This window comes from Oryctolagus cuniculus, chromosome 17 (assembly GCF_964237555.1).
Source record: "Oryctolagus cuniculus chromosome 17, mOryCun1.1, whole genome shotgun sequence".
Taxonomy (NCBI): Eukaryota; Metazoa; Chordata; class Mammalia; order Lagomorpha; family Leporidae; genus Oryctolagus; species Oryctolagus cuniculus.
The window spans coordinates 21739069-21759034 of record NC_091448.1 but is presented as its reverse complement, the minus strand read 5'-3'; the positions used below and the strand labels follow the sequence as shown (position 1 = coordinate 21759034).

The 19966-nt window shown below is 43.2% G+C and overlaps 1 protein-coding gene and 1 long non-coding RNA gene across 4 annotated transcripts in view; one reads left to right on the top strand and one right to left on the bottom strand.

Moving 5' to 3' along the window:
* The window catches only part of LOC127484399 (uncharacterized), a 119023-nt gene that overhangs the window by 19635 nt on the left and 79422 nt on the right, over positions 1–19966 (top strand). For both annotated transcript variants that reach the window (XR_007911329.2, XR_007911328.2), the window contains exon 2: positions 10393–10473. This is a non-coding gene — a long non-coding RNA (uncharacterized lncRNA). The remainder of the gene's footprint in view (positions 1–10392; positions 10474–19966) is intronic.
* Positions 4774–8993, bottom strand: KRT10 (keratin 10). Of its 2 annotated transcripts, none has more exons than XM_002719364.5 (8): positions 8362–8993; positions 7532–7614; positions 7018–7174; positions 6768–6929; positions 6547–6672; positions 6099–6316; positions 5430–5767; positions 4774–5127 (listed from the first exon to the last, which is right to left on the bottom strand). In XM_002719364.5, the coding sequence occupies exons 1-8, from the start codon at positions 8944–8946 to the stop codon at positions 5021–5023; spliced, it is 1776 nt and encodes a 591-aa protein (XP_002719410.2). In that variant the 5' UTR covers positions 8947–8993; the 3' UTR covers positions 4774–5020. The 2 variants fall into 2 exon arrangements, with proteins under 2 accessions (XP_002719410.2, XP_008269696.2); XM_008271474.4 differs by having other exon boundaries at positions 5450–5767.

Here is a 19966-nt window from a genome sequence, read left to right as displayed (position 1 = left end):
TTTTTCTCTTAACATAGCTGACACAAATAAATACTGCCCAGATGGGACATCTTGGTCTTTAACCTGGTTTTGGAGAAGATAATCAATTCCACTGACAGGGTACATTTAAGAAATAGTGAGATGATGGAAGTTTAATCTGAGCATGTGTAGATGCCCTATAGGCATTTCAGAAGGTACAGGTTGCTAGGAATAATTCCAGTTACGTAGGGAGAACTGTTGCATTTATAAACTCCCAAAGCAACCCAGGCTCACTGCTGTGTAGTGCTTTCTTCTCTGTTGTCTGAGTAGTTGTTTTCAATATTTTTGATATTTAAGGGTTCTTCAAAGAAAAGCATTGTGTTTCATTCATTATTTTATCCCTACTGCCTGGCACAGGAACTGACATGATTGAATGATCAATAAATTTTTTTTAAAGATTTCATTTTTTTTGAGAAATGGAGTTACAAACAGAGACAGGGAGAGACAGAGAGGAAGGTCTTCTATCAGTTGGTTCATTCCCCAAATGGCTGCAACAGCTGGAGCTGAGCTGATCTGAAGCCAGGAGCCAGGAGCTTCTTCCGGGTCTCCATGCGGTTGCAGAGTCCCAAGCACTTGGACCATCTTCCGCTGCTTTCCCAGGCCATAAGCAGAGAGCTGGATCAGAAGAGGAGCAACTGGGACACAAACTGGCACCCATATGGGACACTTAACCTGCTATGCCACAGCACTGCCCTCCCCAATAAATATTTTAATACATACTGTGGACCAAGGTTTGTGACTGGCCAGGGGTTGACTTATGTAATTCCAGTTATGAAACCAGGCAAAAAGACAATGGGTAGGTTTTTGGGAAAGTAGGTGATGGGAATGGGTGATGTGTAGTAGTGAGAATAACATTCTCATTCCTTTTCCCAAAGAGCCCAGCAGGAAGATGGACTTCTGATTAGAGAAAGACCTTAGCAGAGAGGTCCCCGGGGAGCGTGGAAGGATGACAGAACTGAGAGAGAAGAGACTCGATCAAGAGTCTGTCTGTTTCGTTTGGCTCGCCATCAAGCAGCAGTCATCAGTAGCAGTCGTCTACCAGCGCCCTTATCTCTTGCCCCCACCAGCCACCCAGTTGTCCAAACATTACTCATCCACGTTCACAAACGAAAACAAAATTCCAGAGACCCAGGAGGAGTAAAGGCTCTGTGCTACACACTTCCATCTTTTCTTTCTAATGACAAGTTACACAAGTAAGAACTGGTGTGATTACAGGCAGGCTCAGGTTCTGCAGAGTGTGACTCATGAGATATGTTCATTAAAACAGTCTACGATAAGGAAGTTCGTTGTCTGTAATGTTCCTTACTATAAAGAAAATTTCATGCTCTACAGTCCTCTGAGTACAAGCTTTTTTTTTTTTTTTAAGTCAAAGGTGGAAGGAGTAAGTTCCTGGTGTTATCCAGCATAGTAGAGAGACTATAGTTCACAATAACCTAGTATGTGTTGTATGACAAATAGAAGAAAGCAGCTCCAAGCTCCCAGTCATAAAGTAATTACGAAGAAGGGGAAATGTTGATTTCCTGTTTTGATCAGTACATATTATATATATATGTATTGAACTATATTGAACTATAAATATCAATATCCTTGTTAAAACGACATTGCAGCCCATGAACATGTAGCATTGTTAAAAAAATTTCAAAGTATGAGAAGTTGACCATATTTAACATACTAGAAAATAAAACCCTAAATATTCACTGTTTATTAAAATTGTTTAAAAAGTCAGATTTATTGACATTAAATGTACACAAAGTAAAATTTACCTCTTCTTGGTGTACAGTTCTATTACTTCACTTCACCAAACAAATTTAGTTGTTGGGAACCAAGATGGAGATATTTTCATCATTCCACAAAGTCCTTTTATGTAAATACCCTCCCTTCACCTTCTGACAACCTCTGATCTATTTTCTAGCCCTTGACTTTGACTTTTCCTAGAATGCCCTATAGATGAGACACAGAATGCAGTCTTTGAGTGTGGCTTTTCCTTAGCAGAATGGATTTTTTGGATTTACCATGGGGTGTACAGTAGTGACCCTTCTCCGCACTTCTTTGCTCTGTAGTTTCAGCTACCTCCAGTTGACTGAGTTCCAAAATTAAGTGGAAAATTCCAGAAATAAAGAATTCATGAGTTTTAAACTGTGCGCTGTTTAGTGTGATGGGGTCATCCCTTTGTCCAGCATATTCATGCTTGTATACCACCTACCTGTTAGTAGCTGCTAACTACATGTTAGTCAGCTAGTAGCTGACTCAATGATGACATCAACTACTGTGCCATCACAGTGCTTGTGTTGTTTTACTTAGTAATGACCCCAACAGCAAGAGCGGATATAGCATAGAGAAGCTATAAAATTCTCCCTTTAAGTTAAAAAATGAAAGTTTATCCTAAATATGCATTATGGGAAAGAAACATTGTATATACAGGGTTTGGATCTATCCTTGGGTTCAGGCATTCAGTGGGGGCCTTGGACTGTATCCCCTGCAGATAAGGGGGAATACTGTAGTCATTTTTCTTACTATATAGACAATAAAGTGAAACTCTGAAGAGTTGAAGTAGTTGGTTTGAAAGTTAAATAATTTTTAAGTATGTCAGGATCCTTAGTTCAGGAATCATTGATTTTGAAGTACATGCTTAAAATTGTAAGCTTTTTCTTTAATTCCTACTCTCAGGAGGCAATCTAGATGGGAAATATTGGATGCACTCGTTGTAACCTTAATCCAGTTACTTGCCTGATAAAGGTGCCCAAATCAAGCTATTTCTCTGCTCCAAAGCAAAAATGTCAACCCACCACGGACACCAAAGTCAGTATACAATGGTTTAAGCCCTGTAGCAGCACGAGAGAACATTTTTGAGAAATAGGTATTTGCTGTATCATATAATTCCACAAGGGTGCCTGATGCATTTTGCCAGCCTCATTGGGTACTGTCCTGCTAAGTTGTAGGATTCCATTTCAATCTTAGAATGTGGGCCGGCGCCGCGGCTCACTAGGCTAATCCTCCGCCTAGCGGCGCCGGCACACCGGGTTCTAGTCCCGGTTGGGGCACCGGATTCTGTCCCGGTTGCCCCTCTTCCAGGCCAGCCCTCTGCTGTGGCCAGGGAGTGCAGTGGAGGATGGCCCAGGTGCTTGGGCCCTGCACCCCATGGGAGACCAGGAAAAGCACCTGGCTCCTGGCTCCTGCCATCGGATCAGCGCGGTGCGCCGGCCGCAGCGCGCCAGCCGCGGCGGCCATTGGAGGGTGAATCAACGGCAAAAGGAAGACCTTTCTCTCTGTCTCTCTCTCTCTCTCACTGTCCACTCTGCCTGTCAAAAAAAAAAAAAAATCTTAGAATGTGTAAAATTGTGTAAGAACTTTTATTAATAGCTACAACACTATGCAGTAAAAACAGTGACCTGTATTATTTAATCTTTAAAATAATTTTATGATTTCTTATAAATATCAATGTCCTTGTTAAAACGAAAAAAATCCTTTTAGACAGATTGTCTTTATTACTACAGTTATCAAGTCTAGCCAAGAAAGCAGTTGTTTGTCAAGGATAGAGCAGTTATTTCATCAGAGAGAATTTAATATACTTAATTGTTTAAGGAGGTATTGGAAGAATAAGTAAGAAAGACAGGACCACTAAATATTCTGAGTTTTCAGGAATGATGGTTTGGTCACCACTCAACCAGACAATTTTGATCAGCCAAGATCCAAGAATGCATAGAAGCTTAACCGAACATAAAATTATTTCACAATGACATTTGTAGCGTCTTAACCAGTGATACTGAATACAAAAACATACACTTCTTCAGACTAAAGAGAGTGGCCATCTCAGCTTATAAGCAATACAACAGTTCCGAGGGACTTGAATATCTATTTTATAATGAATACTTTAAAATAACATTTCTGAACAGCAGCCAGTACAGTACTGTATACACAGTAGGAGCTCAGAGTCCTTATCCAGCAACACCTGTTTTGGGACTCCAATGGTGGATCTCAGAAGACAAGCCTCCAAAAAGGGTGGTGAACACGAGTACTCACAGAAAAGAGGCATTAACAAAAGTGGAGAGCCTCCGGACAGTGGCAATCTTTTGTACAAGTAGGCTATGGAGCTTTGGCTATGGAGAAGTCCATCCCCATTGCAATAGGACTCCCAACATCATTTTGGGGTAAACAGGGTAGGGTCCACCCAGCAGAGGAGCCCAAAGCAGAAATCAGGATCAGAGTTCAGGTCCTGGGCAAAATTGGAATCCAAATCAAGGACACTGAGGAAGGCGGCAACTTGGTGGACATGGGTAATCCAGGAACCCGCTAGGCAACACAAGGTAGTCTTACAGGCACATCCTTCCCTCTCCTATTACCTTCTAGCAGGGTACTAAGTGATGCCAGTTGGGTTCTTATTGGCCAAGGGGTATAACTGGGTTGACCCTGAAGTACCTGGCTTTAGCACTAGTCACTGGGCAGGGCTGGTGAAGGCAGAGACCTACAGGTTCCCCTTTGCTCATCTTACCAATGATCTGATAGAAATCAAGTAATGTTGTTGGGGGTGACATGATTTCCATAGGTCAGTAGGTGTTAAAACTTCCAATTAATTTGGGGAAACTTTTTTAAAATTATTTCAAAACTTCCAGAAAGCCCAAAACATTCTACATATTGTGTATCTTTAAGAAAGTGTAAGATCCGGGGCTCATGGACTTTTTCTACTCAGTGAGATGGATGGCACTGGCCTGAACAAACCCACAGGATTCAGTAAACATGAATTCTGACAAGTTTGGATAGTTTGCATCAGTAAGAAAGTTTATTGAAATTTATTAGTCAATGAGAACAGAAAGCTTTTCTTTTTTCCATTAAAGAATACTTTCTGGTAAAGGGAAAAGAAGAAATACAGAAATCACAAAACACCTCGCAGACATCTTATTTTCCAGGAGTGAACCTGCTTCCACAGGCCGTTAGGACGGCAGGGTTCCCATGCACCCACATATAACGGCCTGTGTGCAGGGAGACTCCTTCATCTCCACGCAGCTTAGTAGTAGTGTTTCTTGGTTTCTGATTCAACCTTGGATGAAAGGACTCTCCCATCAGGTGTCACTTCTTCAATAATTGTCTTGATTACTCTGGTTTTGCTAGTATCTGTGAATGATGAAAAGTTAAAATTTAAAAGAAGCAATTTCTGGGCTCCTTAACAGACAAATCTTTTTAAAGGGAAGAAAATTCAACTTTTCCACGTAGTTAAAAAAAATATCCAACGTTTCAGCTATGGCATTTAGACCCAAGCCCCTTTTCCTTTAAGGCTAGTGTCAAGTATAGTTCGTAAAAAAAAAAAAAAAAAAAAAAGCAAATGAAAGCCTGTCTAAAATTTTCATTTCCTAAATAGTTCTAGAACTTTAAACGCAACAAAACCGTCGCAGAAAGTCAAAACTTATTCTGATTACCCCAGCTAGTTTCTGCTGACCTTGGTCCCTTAGACGAGGACTCTCCAGCGGACCCGGAAGAGGACTTGAAGCCTCCACCTCCGCTCTGGCCTCCGCCGGAGCTGCCACCCCCGTAGCTTCCGCCGTGGCCACCACTGCTGGAGCTGCCGCCTCCGTAGCTCCCGCCGTGGCCGCCGCCGGAACTTCCGCCGCCGTGGCCACCGCCGCTGGAACTTCCGCCGCCGTAGCCGCCGCCGCTGGAACTTCCGCCGCCGTAGCCGCCGCCGCCGGAACTTCCGCCGTAGCCGCCGCCGGAACTTCCGCCGCCGCGCCCGCCGCCGTAGGATCCGCCTCCGGAGCTAGACGGGGAGAGGGGCAGAGTTACCTCTCGCGTTGAGCCACGGTGGCAGCGTTATTGTTGTTTCAGGAAATAAGCAGAACACGTTTTGATAAAATACAGCTCTGCCAAGTGTGTATTTTAAAGTCCACCTCTTGTGCACACAACCCTCACTGTCACCCTGGAGCCACAGTAGTGAGAAAATGAGATTGCTCGTCCATGCCCCTTTCTGGTCTCTGCCCCCTTCCTCCGCTCCCCTTGCTCTCATCTCCCGACCCCGCCTCGGGTTTGCCTCTGAAGCCTTGCTCTCCGGAATACTGGGTGCAGGCGGCTGGGGCACTTCCCCGGCATACCTTCCCTCTCCCTCTAGCAGGCTGCGGTAGGTTTGGATTTCATTCTCCAGTCGGATCTTAATATCGAGGAGTTGCTGGTACTCGGCGTTCTGGCACTCGGTTTCGGCCCGGATCTGCTGCAGCTGTTCCTCCAGAGAGGAAATCTGGCCCTGGATCTGTGAGAGCTGCACGCAGTAGCGCCCTTCTGTTTCTGCCAAGGAGGCTTCCAGCGACTGTTTCTGAAAAGAGGCATTTGGTGCGGGTTAGCGGCCTAGCAGTCGTTTAGTAAGACTTCATCTAGGAGGAGAGTGAGCAGAGTTTGCGTTTTTTGACAGCGTTGCGACTTTCAGGAGAACAGGACTTTGCCTCCACTAACGTGGTCTAGTTTTATTTCCGCTCTCTTACCCCTGACCCTGCCTGAGCAGGAAACTTTGATAAAGTTAAAACCATTCCAAGACAGGTAACCTACCAGGGCCAGTTGGGACTGTAGTTCGATTTCCAGACCTTGGACAGTGCGTCTCAATTCAGTAATTTCAGATTTGTGGCTGGACATTTGTTCGATGTTGTTATCAATTTCTGTGGTCAGTTCCTTGCTCTAAAGAATGAAAAATGGGGGAAGAGATCAGAAAATTCGGAGATGGCAACAGCACTCCCAGAGTGAGCTTCACCGTGAGTGATGTCTTAGCTCACCTTCTCGTTGAACCAGGCTTCTGCATCTTTGCGGTTCTGTTCAGCAAGTTGTTCGTATTGGCTTCGCATGTTATTCAGAAGTTCGGTCAGATCCACACCTGGGGCAGCATTCATTTCCACATTTACATCACCAGTGGACACGTTCTGAAGGTCTTTCATTTCCTAGTTGAGGAGCAAAAGGATTTAATGACCGCACCATGACCACAAGGAAGCCTGTCATTGGTTGGGGGAAGTGTAACTTCTGCATCACCTCCTCGTGGTTCTTCTTCAGGTAGGCCAGCTCTTCAGTCAGGCTCTCGATCTGCATCTCCAGGTCGGCCTTGGTCAGGGTCAGCTCGTCCAGCACCCTGCGCAGCCCGTTGATGTCGGCCTCCACGCTCTGGCGCAGGGCAACCTCGTTCTCATACCTGAAACAAGCATCGTACAAGCACTGGATATACGGGAGGTGTACCTGGGCAGAGGTTGTTTGAAAAGCAGTTAGAGAATTGAGTTCATGTCATGGGAACATTCATCATCTGCTAATTCATGTAGGAATGTGAGTGGCTTAATGCAAAGAAGCAGAGCAGTTACTTCAAGACTCATTTTCTTTCTTTTAAAGTTGCCAAAAGATTATTATTGAGACTGAAAATTCCTCAGAAAACTCTAGTGCTGTTTTACTTTGAATTCATAAAGAGGCAAAGGCTAGTAACTATGGGCATCCCAAGTCATTGTTAACAACAGATGCCTCCACTGTGAAGATATTGTAGCCCATTCACAGCGCTTACTTCATCCTGAAGTCATCAGCGGCCAGCCTGGCGTTGTCAATCTGAAGCAGGATATTGGCGTTGTCAGTTGTCAGGGTGAGGATCTGGAGGGAGAGGCACAGAGACCGATGCAGACGGTGGCATAGATGAACTGCATTTTTATGTTCTCTTGCAAAATCTTGGGGGGAATTTTTAATTTTAAACATGAAATAGTGCAGACTTTACCCACATGCTGAAATTTTAATCATTTGTTCTCTTGACGTTTCTATACTCCTATTTCTGTGTCATTCCTTTCTGAAAGCTAAGTGGAATGATACAGATGTATTCCTACACGTGTGCCCTCCTCTTTATACTGAGAGTTCTGTTATTTCAGCTAAGCTCTGATTCACACGTGTGCTTGTTTAACTTGTTGTAAATACTTGTAAGTAACTATACTCTGGACTGGTACCCACAATCCCTGTTGGCAAACAATATCCCATTCCCATACTGGAGCATTCATGTTTCTTGCTGTGTTAGTGCTGAATATGGCTTGTTTGTTATCTATCTGAATAATATGTTCTTTTGATTCCTCTAGTAATTCTTTCAGTGCATGCAGTTCTAAATGATCTAGCATACTTTATAGACTTACTCTATGCTCATTAAAACCCAAAAAATTCTCAGTAATCTGCATCCTATAGGATACACAACACATGTGTTGGAGGAAGATTGCTATGACCACAGCTTCACAAACGCTTATCTTTTATGAGACCGGGTTAGTTTTTGGAAGCAAAAAAGTAACATAGGCAAGCACAGTGAACATCCCTCCACACAGCTGTGAATAGATTTAAAGTTGGATTTAAAACCGCCCTTACCTGATTTTTCAGGTCTTCGATGGTTTGGTAGTACTTGCTGTAGTCACGGGGCTCTCGCTGGCTTGAGTTGCCATGCTTTTCATACCACTCCTTGATTTTACCCTCCAGCTCATAATTTGATTCTTCCAGAGCCCGAACCTTGTCCAAGTAGGAAGCCAGGCGGTCATTCAGATTTTGCATGGTCACTTTCTCATTTCCGGAGAGAAGGCCACCATCTCCTCCAAATCCACCACCAAAGCCACCTCCAAAGCCACCTCCACCAAAGCTGCCCCCACCATAGCTGCCGCCTCCGAAGCTGCCGCCTCCGAAGCTGCCTCCGCCATAGCCCCCACCAAAGCTGCTGCTTCCATAGCCTCCACCAAAGCTACTTCCACCATAACCTCCTCCAAAGCCACCGGATGAGCCTCCAAAGCAACCACCGCTAGAGCTCCCACGGCTGAAAGAGCCGCCACTGAACCCCCCTGAGCCAAATCCTCCACCAAGGGAGCCTTTGCTGCTTGAAATCCTGAGGGATGATCCCCCTCCGCCACCGCCTCCGCTGCGGGAGGAGGAGTACTGCTTGTGTGAGCTGTATCGGACAGACATGGTGATGCTGTTAGCTCAGGGAGCGCCTGCTACCAAGGACAGTGACAAGCCTTTATATACTGAGAGGGCGTGTCCCATGTGTGTTCGGGTTTGCTTACTTGGATGGTTTTCGTTTTGTCAACTTAGCATCTTTGGCTTATGATTGCATAAATTATCTTCAGTAACAACCAATACCAATATGTATGCTTTTGAATTTGCCCTAGAAACAAACAGGAGATTTGCTGTGTTGAAACTGAAAATGGGTGGAGTTCAGATGAACATGTATTTCCTTATGCTGTCCACCTTTTGGAGAATATTGAGCAATTGTTTAAATTCATTTTTTTCAGCACTAATTCAGGTTGCACAGAGTAAGAAGTTTAGAACAAAAAATTTAGCTAAAAATTGTGGTTAAAATAAGATTTTTCAAATGCATATTTAAACAGTTTGAATTCATCCAGACAACAAATAGCATAAAACCTACCAGAAACACACTATAATAGGTATCTGATAGAGAGCCATAAGCAGCCAAAAAGAAAAGAACAAACATGCTAAGCAGTTTCATTAGTGATCAAAAGTTGCCACATTTGAAAAGTCTGAAAAACACAGTTCAGAAAATTGTGTGTGAATATATGTGTTGAGACATGTTGTTAATATTTTAACTAATTGGGAGAATGAGAAAATGATGACATTTGGTCTAGGAAATTGGAAGTGAGTAGTAATTGATGAATCTGCTGATTTAGGGATGCAGTATTTTTAACATCAAAAAGAAAATCTGAAATCATGAAGTTATCCTGGGTTGTTTTTACTTTAAAGTCTTCATAGTTAGGATTTATGTGAAAACTGCAATGTAGTAATGGTTCGCATGAGATACAAAGAAAAAACCTGTAGCATTTTACACTGAGTTCTGACTGACTACAAAGGGAGAATCTATACTGTGATTTCAAGTAAAAATTTAACTGCAGAAATATAAATCCAGATGAGGAATGATACCTGCTTCAAAAAGTGTAATCTAGCCTGTGCACATATGTTACAAAACTAGATTCTGCTTTTCAATTTAAAAACAAATTTCCTTGGATATACTGTGCAGTGTGTCTAGTGAAGTATTTAATACATGATATAAAACTGTTTTATAACCACCCATAGGCTATGCATTGCTATTGTTTTTATATGTGTGTATATGGGCATATTTGCATATGTACATTCCCACATAGTTTACAATTATGCTTTTTGTAATACCGTGACTTTAAAGTCTCTGGAACAGGTTTCTGAGGTAGGGATGGTGGATATTATCTATAATTTTCAGAACAGGAGGCTGAAACTGAAAGAGGTTGTGATTTTTTCTAAGGTTGTTTCTATAGGTGGTTGAATTGTGATTATAACATTGGACTTAATTTCTGTCGTTTGGCTTTCTCCTGCATACCAATGTGTATGTTTATATTCTCTGCTGTGGTGGATTTTGTCTTGTAGGACTGAATACCTGTAATTCCTGCCATGAACTTCTCCTTACGAGGGAAAAAAATAATTTGAAAGAATGAAACTACTGCAAAGGTAAGGTTTTGACACCCATTCTTCATTAGTAATTGCTTTTTCAAATTAAGTTCATAGCTGCACACTCAGTTTGATAATGATTGAAGAAGCGTCTGCAGGGAGAAGGAATGTGACGGAGAGCAGTGAGGAAGGGTGGGTTGGGAAGTGGAGGTTCCCACCCAGCACACTGCAGCTCCTCCAACCTGTTAGCGCATGCAAGTGGGGCAGCAGCTGAAAGGGAAAGAGGAAGCTCAGCCATGGGAACTGATCCTTGATGAAGATAACACACAGAGCAGGAGAGCTACGATAAATCAAGATGTTAAAAAAGAGAGTCCAGTAAAGTTTAGAGAGGATGTTGAAGTCTTGATTGTTAATGAAAGTTCCTTAGGAAAAAAAAACATTTTAATTAGGGATTTTGATCAATTTTGTGTGTCATCATCACAAATTTTAGATCTGAGCTTGTTAGTTTTTGCTTAGTATTAGCCTTTAACTTTTTTTCCAGTGTAAAATATGAAAATTGCAATCTAGTTTCAGTTAGCTAACGAGTGGTATAACAAGATGTCTGTTGTCATATGAAGTCAAAGAATGTGTGAAAGGAAAACTTTGGGTAAGAGTATAGGGGAACAAATGAAGTGTGGAGGACTTTCTAACGCTGTGACATTTAACCGAAGCTACTTTCGGTGTACCAAACATTACTTGTTAACTGTATACGTTAGAAATGAATTTGCCTTTATTCATACTATCATTTTTTGAGATCAGTCTTTGGCATGAATGAAATTCCAGAAGTGCTGTGTGATAGCTCTAACAGCTACATTGTCTGAAAATTGTAGTCTTGGCACCATTTACACTTGTTTGCCATAATCCACCGTAGCTGTTCCTTTATTGTGCTCCGTTGTCACTTAGTCTCTAAAATACGTTGGCAGATGCTTAAAAGGGAGAAAAATAATTGCAATTTGGTTCCTCTCCTTAAGGATCTTATCAGTTACTAAAATCTGAGGAGATAGCTGTGAGTGGGAGAGGATGGTGGGGGTGGGGCGTGGGGAGAGGGAGTCAGCGTCTCCTGGGTATCTGCCGTGTTATAGATGGCTCACTTCCCTCTGATCCTCCCCTAGATTCTCTAAGATAGGTATTATTTACCTCATTTCATATCAGAAAAAACTAAGCCTTAAGAAGTTTGGGGAATTTGCCCAGAGTAGCACAACAAGTTTGGGCTAGAGCCTGGTTTTGAGTCAGGTGATGTAAGTATGAAAATGATGGTTTTTGTGACACTGAACTGGCATTGCAAGGCTGCTGGGCAGGGGGTCACGTTAGCATGGGGCCACCTGCCAGAACTTCATGGTACAGGTGGAATTTAAGCTGATTCTTGTGAAGGGTGGATAGGATTTTCCCGTGTGTGCAATAGCAGAGGGAGAGAAAACCCTTTGGGAAGTGAGGACTGTGAAAATGCTGAGGAAGGTAGAGACTCTAAATGGAGCAGTTTGGCTGGAACAGATTGTCCGTGTGTGCTAATCTGTTCACTTCTCCGGCAGGCATTTGTGACCTGGATTTGCATAGCTGACTAACAGATAATTCCTGCTCCTCAAGGAGTTTACAGCCCATTTGGAAGAGGGATTATAATGCCAGGAGCTCTGGGCCACATTCGAGGCATGAACGTGCTGCTGCAGGAGTGAGGGGTTTAGCCTTCTGGTGGGAGAGTGTGCATGGGGTGTGAGAGCAAAGGGAAGGAGTAGTGAGGTCAAGTTTTGAGTAGAAGGCCAGTCTGGGGGCCGGTGCTGTGGCGCAGCAGGTTAAAGCCCTGGCCTGAAACACCGGCATCCCATATGGGCGCCAGTTCTAGTCCCGGTTGCTCCTCTTTCGATCCAGCTCTCTGCTATGGCTTGGGATAGCAGAGGATGGCCCAAGTCCTTGGGCCTCTGCACCCGTGTGGGAGACCCAGAAGAAGCTCCTGGCTCCTGGTTTTGGATTGGCGCAACTCCGGCCATTGCGGCCATCTGGGGAGTGAACCGGCGGGTGGAAGACCTCTCTCTCTGTCTCTGCCTCTCTGTAACTCTGTCTTTCAAAATAAATAATAAAGTAAATCTTAAAAAAAAAGAAGGCGAGTCTGATGTAAGATGTGTGAATTTCAGGTGATTCCAATGCGTTCATGTAAAAATATCTTTAGTAGTTAGTCATAGGACTGTGGTCAAGGAGAGGGGTCTGAACAGCAGACTTGGGTGATTAGCATCCTTAAGGGAAGGAATTTAGGGAGAAATGAGAAGTCCTAAGCCTGAACTTGTGGGAGCAGCCACATTAGGTCTGGGAGAAGAAGTAGAGGTAGAGACTAATACTGAGAAGGAGGACACCTAGGACCAGGGGAGGGGGAACCTGGGGAGGGTTGGAAGCACTGACTTCCTTCCAGGGGCAGGTGTGAGAGGGCAGTGGTGGCACAGTGCATGTACAGACCCAGTCCTGGAACAGGCGTTGCACCTGTGGTCTTTTCTTTCCCTGTAGTCCCATTTGTCAGTTTCTTCTCTAATTGCTTCTGGATTTTGACTTACAGGTAGGACAGGTACAGGTGCTGTTGTCAAGGGGTTAATTTTGGTGCTCAGTAAGCATGTCGAATGAGCTTATTTATTTATTTATTTATTTTGAAAAAGATTTATTTATTTATTCGAAAGTCATAGTTATAGAGAGGCAGAGAGAGAGAGAGGTCTTCCATCCACTGGCTCACTCTCTAGTTGGCCGCAATGGCTGGAGCTGTGCTGATCCAAAGCCAGGAGCCAGGAGCTTCTTCTGGGTCTCCCACACGGGTGCAAGAGCCCAAGGACTTGGGCCATCTTCTACTGCCTTCCCAGAGAGCTGGATCGGAAGTGGAGCATCCGGGTCTCAAACCAGCGCCCATATGGGATGCCGGCACTACAGGCAGCAGCTTTACCTGCTACGCCACAGTGCCAGCCCTGTTGATTGAGCTTTGTTATCAGCTTGATCTGTCTCCCTGTTGGGTTAAGATCTTTCCTGTTTCTCCCATATTTTGCTTCTAGTGAAACCCTCATCTGGAAGTTTCTGGATGAAAAGTCTTGTTTTTTAAAAGATTTATTTATTTGTATTTGAAAGGCAGAGTTACTTGGAGGGAGGGAGGGAGGGAAGGAAGGAGAGGGGAGTGAGTGAGTGAGTGAGAGAGAGTGAGAGAGAGAGAGAGAGAGAGAGGGAGATCTTCCATATGCTGGTTCACTTGTAGATGGCCACAATGACCAGGGCTGGGCTAGGTTGAAACCAGGAGCCTGGAACTCCATTTGGGTTTCCTACGTCTATGGCAGGGGTCTGAGTATTTGGGCAATCCTCTGCTGCTTTCCCAGGTGCATTAGCAGGTAGCTGGATCAGAAGTGGAGCAACTGGTTATGAACTGGTGCTCATATGGGATGCTGACACGCAGAGAGCCAGATTTACCTGCTATACCACAGCCCCTCTAATTGAAAATTCTGTTTGCAGAGGATGAAACCTGATGTCTCAAGATGGCAAAGTCAATGAATTAGATGTTTAGAATTTGCTATTGTGTATTTCTTTCCTGTTTCTCCCATATTTTGCTTCTAGTAAAACCCTTTTTAATGTTCTATGACTTTGTGCAAACTGTATAATGTGCCTCTATGATTCTGAACCACAGAGCCAAAACAAGGTGGAAGCATGTACAGTTGTTTGATGGGCTTGGTGCCTTTTTCCCAGACATTGGTATGGCCCATGTATTCTCATTGGTGAACTTGAGAATTCAGGGATCTGAGTTCTGTAGACACTCATATGTAATACAGATTTTCTGGGACTATACTGTGGTATGGAAAGTGCTAAATGGTTTTGAATGTAGGATAGCAGAGTGATGAAGTAGGGGGGTTCTGGCGTCAGACTGCGTGGGGTATAATGCAGGTCCCACCACTTCTAAGCTGAGTGGATTTGTTTGTTTCCTCCTTTGTAAAGTAGGAATGCTAATTTGTGATTGCAGCCAGAGTTAATAAATATAAAGCATTTAGAACAGTGGCTGGCAGAGGTAGAATGACCATTTAGTAAACGTTTCTGTTGTTATCCCTATAATTTCTGTTTCTCGGAGCCTGACCCACTGTTCCAGTCCACCATAGGTCTGCACAGTGTGAATGGCTGAGAGGCTAGGGTGAGAAGCTGGAACACGGCCAGTGAGAAGGCGTTCAGCCTGACAGCCATGTGGTAGATCACGCTGTTCGCTTTTCTCTGCTTGACAGATGCTTTTGCTTTTAACTTCATTCTTTTCCTTACTGCCTTCGCCCACCCAGTCACCAGTGTGGCCACTTTTTCTTGGTCCTGTCTGATGTATCTGTTTCTGTCTAACCTCACTGCAAACACCCGAGTCCGTCTTTCACCACTTCTCTCAGGGATTACTTCACTCATTTCCGAGGGGGTTTTCCTGGCTCGTCACTCCGCTCTTCACTGTGGTGTGACTAATGCTCCTGAAGCGGGACTGTCATCACTTCGTCCGCTCTCTCAAGTTCCTTCTGGCTGAATTAAGTCTTTTCCATAATCTCTCCCTACTCTGCCTGCCCAGCCTCACACTCCTCGAGGGCAGTAAGGGTGGTGGAGTGGAAGGAGGGCTGCATTTTCCTCACAAAGTACATGGCCATGGGCAGTGCACCTAGACCTTCTGTGTCTTAGTTTAATACCCTATAATATATGCATAATAGTAATATTGAATATTAAAACACATTTAGGAATAATAATAGCATATGATCTGATGGAAAATAATGTGTTAGCATTTTCTTGAAAGGTTCTTAATTACAAGCAGGCTTTTCTTTGTACTCTTGACTGAGGCACTGTGCTTTGTTCCATATTTGAGGCCTCTGTTTTTCTTGGCTTGGAATGCCTTTCTTGCACTAGGTGCCATTCAGATCATTCTACTGGGCTCCAAATTGTAGGCTTAAATGGTGTCTCCTTCATGAAGCCATTCTTCTAGTTCATGGCCATCTCAAGTTGTACAACCAAGTATTATATATTAACATATACCAGCTTCCACATTGCTGCTCTCAATGAGATAAGCTATTTAAGTCATATAAAGAGGTGCCCAATACTTTTGCTGAACCTAATAGATTTTTGTTCTCAAAATGTTTTACTATTCCCACATTCCTTTCCTTGCCTGTATTTTGTTTTCTAAACTCTGGCATCATATGTTTTGATAATAGTACATATTAAAAATTCAAATAAGTGCTTGTTGAAGACAACTAACTTAATTTTGCTTTCAAGGGAATTCTGCCTCTTCAGATTTGAGAATGTCTTGTAAGAAAGATAAGAAACCCAAGACTCTATATAGGGGCTTTAAGTATATAAAAATATATACCTTAGAACAGTTATCCTTTACATATATTAAGAAAACATTCAAACTGTCACATTTTATTCTTCACTGACATTTTTTGGCACAGATCTGCTGAGATGATCTTGATAAATTCCTGAAATATATCTGTAGTTCTATTCTGAAAGCTGACTTTTTTTTTTAATGTTAAAAGAATTGACAATTCTAGTTGTTTTTCTGGTATCTAGCCACTGAGCATAGTATAATTTAAGGTTATAAGTTATTTGATTTAGCCTTTACATTTCATTAGTGTATCCTGGATTTCTTCTTTTTGGTCAAGTTCACATCATTCTGTGAAAGACAGTTGCTCAGTGTGAGTTTACTGTGTTAGGATGAAAGTCTGTGGACACAGGACAGAATAGAGACACTTAATATCCCTTTTAGTCTTCTTGAAAGATAGTAAAGCAGAAAGTATAAAATACACAAGCCAACCTCCATACATCCCGATCTTAAAATATTGAAAGTGAACCCTGTAAAAAATTCATTTGCTATTTTTTCCCTTTCTCATAAATCCAAGAAAATTCCTTTAGTTCCAATTGTGGTTATTTATCCAAGTTAATAATTTCAAGGATGGCTAGATACTTGAGCAAATAGCATTATTATCTTGTATAACTTCCTATTTTTACTTAGGGAGTCTGGGCAGAAAGTTCTAAATACAGTAGAGAAAACTTTGGGTTAGAAATGATTTGTACAAAGGTTACAGTGTGTTGTGAGAGCAGGAATCCTCCCTGTAGTGTTAAGTGAATATATGCAATGCACTTAACTTTAAAAGGAAAAGGTATGGGAAGATACATTTCTCTCTTAATTTTATTGTTTAGAGATTTACAAAATATCTGACTTAAAGAAATCAAACAACTAGTCTGTTTCATAATAAATAGAACTCTTCTGCCTGTCATTTTTCCAGGGGAATTGGTAAGAATGGCAGAGGAGGGGCCAGCAATGTGGCTCAGCAGGTTAAGCTGCCATCTGCAGTGCCAGCATCCCATAAAGGCAGAGGTTCCAGTCTCAACTGCACCACTTCAATCCAGCTCCCTGCTAATGGCCTGGAAAAGCAGTGGAATATGGCTCAAATGCTTGGGCCACTGCATGCACATGGGAGACCCAGATGAAGCTCCTGGTTCCTGGCTTTGAGCTGGCCCAGCCCTGGCTGTTGCAATTATTTGGGGAATGAACCAGTGGGTGGAAGATTCATTCATTCTCTCTCTCTCTCTCTCTCTCTCTCTCTCTCTCTTTCTCTCCGTGTGTGTGTGTAACTCTTTCTTTCAAATAAATAAGAAGTCTTAAAAAAAAGGAATGACATAGGAATAGATTTAAATAATAGCTTAGATGTAACACACAATAGCAACAGAGACAATTTACCATATTCCATCTGTGGCCTCCCTCTTCAAGGCTAAGATTGATAACACCCAAAGAACATTTTGTTTCTTGGATTAATCTTGTTAAGCAGATGTTCAGATAATATTTGCAAAGTCAGTCCTAAGACGACTAGATTTTATAGAGCTTGGTGAGATTTTTGTCTTGTAGGCCCTGTGCTAAGCACTTTACCTGCATTTTTGTGTCATCCTGACAGCAACTTTATGAGGTAGCTTTAATTCTAACTAAAAGGTTAAGTAACTGGCCCCAAATTATTCAATAAAGAGACTTTGCTGGGATTTGAACACAGATTGGTTTTCACAGGTTTTGCTTGACCATGATGAGGAAGTCTTAAAATTCTTGAAGTGCCCTAAAATTATGTTTTCCAGTGTCATGACTTAGAAAGTCAGCAAGTACATAAGAGATTTTATTTCCTTTGTCACTCTGGACAAGTCTTCCTTATTGCCATTACGTTTGTGATGAATACGTACACTAATCTGAAAAGAAAGAGAAGCAATGGGACAAGATTTCGTGCTCCTGCGGAGGTCAGACTTGTAGGTCCTGTCTGTCCCCTGTCTAGACTTCGCCCTGACTTTCTGAGGGCTTTCCTGCCTGGTTTCTGGAGGTCCCTGCCTCTTTGTCCTGGGCTCAGACCAGTCATTAAAGTAACAAATCACAGTCAGTAGCTGCCAAGCATAATTGCTGCTTTTATAATGCTAGCTTTTCCTGCTGGAGCTAACACATTATGGAGATTAATTCCTTTTCTTTAGGTTCTTACTCTAGGCTCTGGGGAACACTTCGTGTGTGTCTTAGTTCCGTAGTCAGCTATGTCATGGAGGGGCTCTGTTGCTTTGGAATTATTTTCCAACTTCCATAAGTTCAAAAGCTATTAAAGTTTTTTGATGCCAGTCACAAACATTTCCCCTATTGATCATTTTGGCTAAAATGTGTGGAGCTAGGTGGAAATTTTGAATCTTTTTTTCAAAAGATTTATTTATTTATTTGAAAGGCAGTGATACAGAGAGAGAGAGAGAGAGAGAGAGAGAGAGAGAGATTTTTCCATCCACTGGTTTACTCCCCAAACAGCTGCCACGGCTGGAGCTGGGCTAGGTCAAAGCCAGGAGCCTGGAGCCTCTTCCCAGTCTCCCACATGGGTGCAGAGGCCCAAGCACTTGGGCCATCTTCTGCTGCTTTACCACGCCATAAGCAGAGAGCTGGATTGGAAGTGGGGCAGCTGGGCCTCGAACTGGCACCTGTATGGGATGCTGGCACTCAAGGTGGAGGCTTAATCTTCTATACCACAGTGCCGGCCCCAAAATTTTGAATCTTAAAGATAAAGATAAGATGAATTAATAGATATCTTTGGAGCTGTAAGATATTAGATATTATTTAGTTTTTAAATAAAATATCCCAGGATGAAGACCCTACTGCCAAAATTGGGGTGAATTGTGTTGCTGTACCCATCACACTGATAGCCATCAAGGTGCTCTTAAGAACAGCAGGGACAGTAGGAGCTCTCGCCGCCTTTCATCACTAACATTGATTCAGCATTTATCCGGGTCAGACACTGTGTTAAGGCCTTTATGTTTATGCAACCCACTGAACAACCCTGTTCTCAGCCCCTGTGTACGAGAAGTAACTGAAAGCTTAGAGTGGTTACGTATTGTACACAAGTTGATGGCCCAAGTCCTTGGGCCCCTTTACCCATGTGGGAGACCCAGAAGAAGCTCCTGGCTCCTGGCTTCGGATCGGCACAGCTCTGGCCATTGCGCCAAGAGGGGAGTGAACCAGCAGGTGGAAGATCTCTCTCTCCCCCTCTCTCCTTCTTCTCTCTCTGTGTAACTCTTTCAAATAAATAAATAAATCTTTTAAAAAAATTACGGACCAATGTAAGAGTCCTGCACATTTTGTCAAATGTTTTAATATCAGTGATTTATTTGCTCTTTACTGGCACTGGGAGAGGGAAATTTTGCTTTCCAGTCTGTTACCTTTACCTGTGCTTTAGAAAAGAGTGTCCTATAGTGACACCCACCACTACCGTTATCTTTACCAGTACTGACATCCTGAAACTTCTGGCTCACCTCGTGCAGTTCTTGCCCCTTGCGATTCTCTCTGAGGTAAATCAGCTCCTCCGTCTGGCTTTCCTCCTGTAACGCTCATCGGTTTTGTTCACCCAAGACTGTGGAGCCCCTTGCTGTCAGCCTCCAGGGCAGCTTCCCTGTGGTAGCTGAACAAAGCACCATCAGAGGAACATGTCAAGACCTGAGTTAAAACTGTGCCTCTGGCACCACCTAGAGTGAATGACCTATGAACCTAAGTTTGCTCTTCTTTAGGGTGGGCATACTGTGAAGATTAAGTGAGGCCGGCACTGCGGCTCACTAGGCTAATCCTCTGCCTGTGGCGCTGGCACACCGGGTTCTAGTCCCAATCAGGGTGCCAGATTCTGTCCTGGTTGCTCCTCTTCCAGTCCAGCTCTCTGCTGTGGCCCGGGAAGGAATAGGAGGATGGCCCAAGTGCTTGAGCCCTGCACCCTGGCTCCTGGCTTCGGATCAGCACAGTGCGCCGGCCGTAGCAGCCATTTGGGGGGTGAACCAATGGAAGGAAGACCTTTCTCTCTGTCTCTCACTGTCTAACTCTGCCTGTCAAAAAAAAAAAAAAAAAAAAGATTAAGTGGTTAATATGTGCAAAAGTGCTTTGCACAGTGCCTAGTCCATCATCCATGTTCAATAAATGGTAGTAGGTATAGTATTATTAAAATCACAAAGAATGGAAATTTGCCCTTTGAGTAGGAATGGAAGCAGGTTTTCTCATTTTCAGCTA

Excerpts from the sequence above, each read along its gene's own strand:
- KRT10 (XM_002719364.5), bottom strand. The coding sequence starts at position 8,946 with ATGTCTGTCCGATACAGCTCACACAAGCAGTACTCCTCCTCCCGCAGC. Across the intron at positions 6,673-6,767 it reads AAGCCTGGTTCAACGAGAAG|AGCAAGGAACTGACCACAGA; the intron begins GTGAGCTAAGAC and ends TTCATTCTTTAG. Across the intron at positions 5,768-6,098 it reads CTGCTAGAGGGAGAGGGAAG|CTCCGGAGGCGGATCCTACG; the intron begins GTATGCCGGGGA and ends CTCCCCGTCTAG.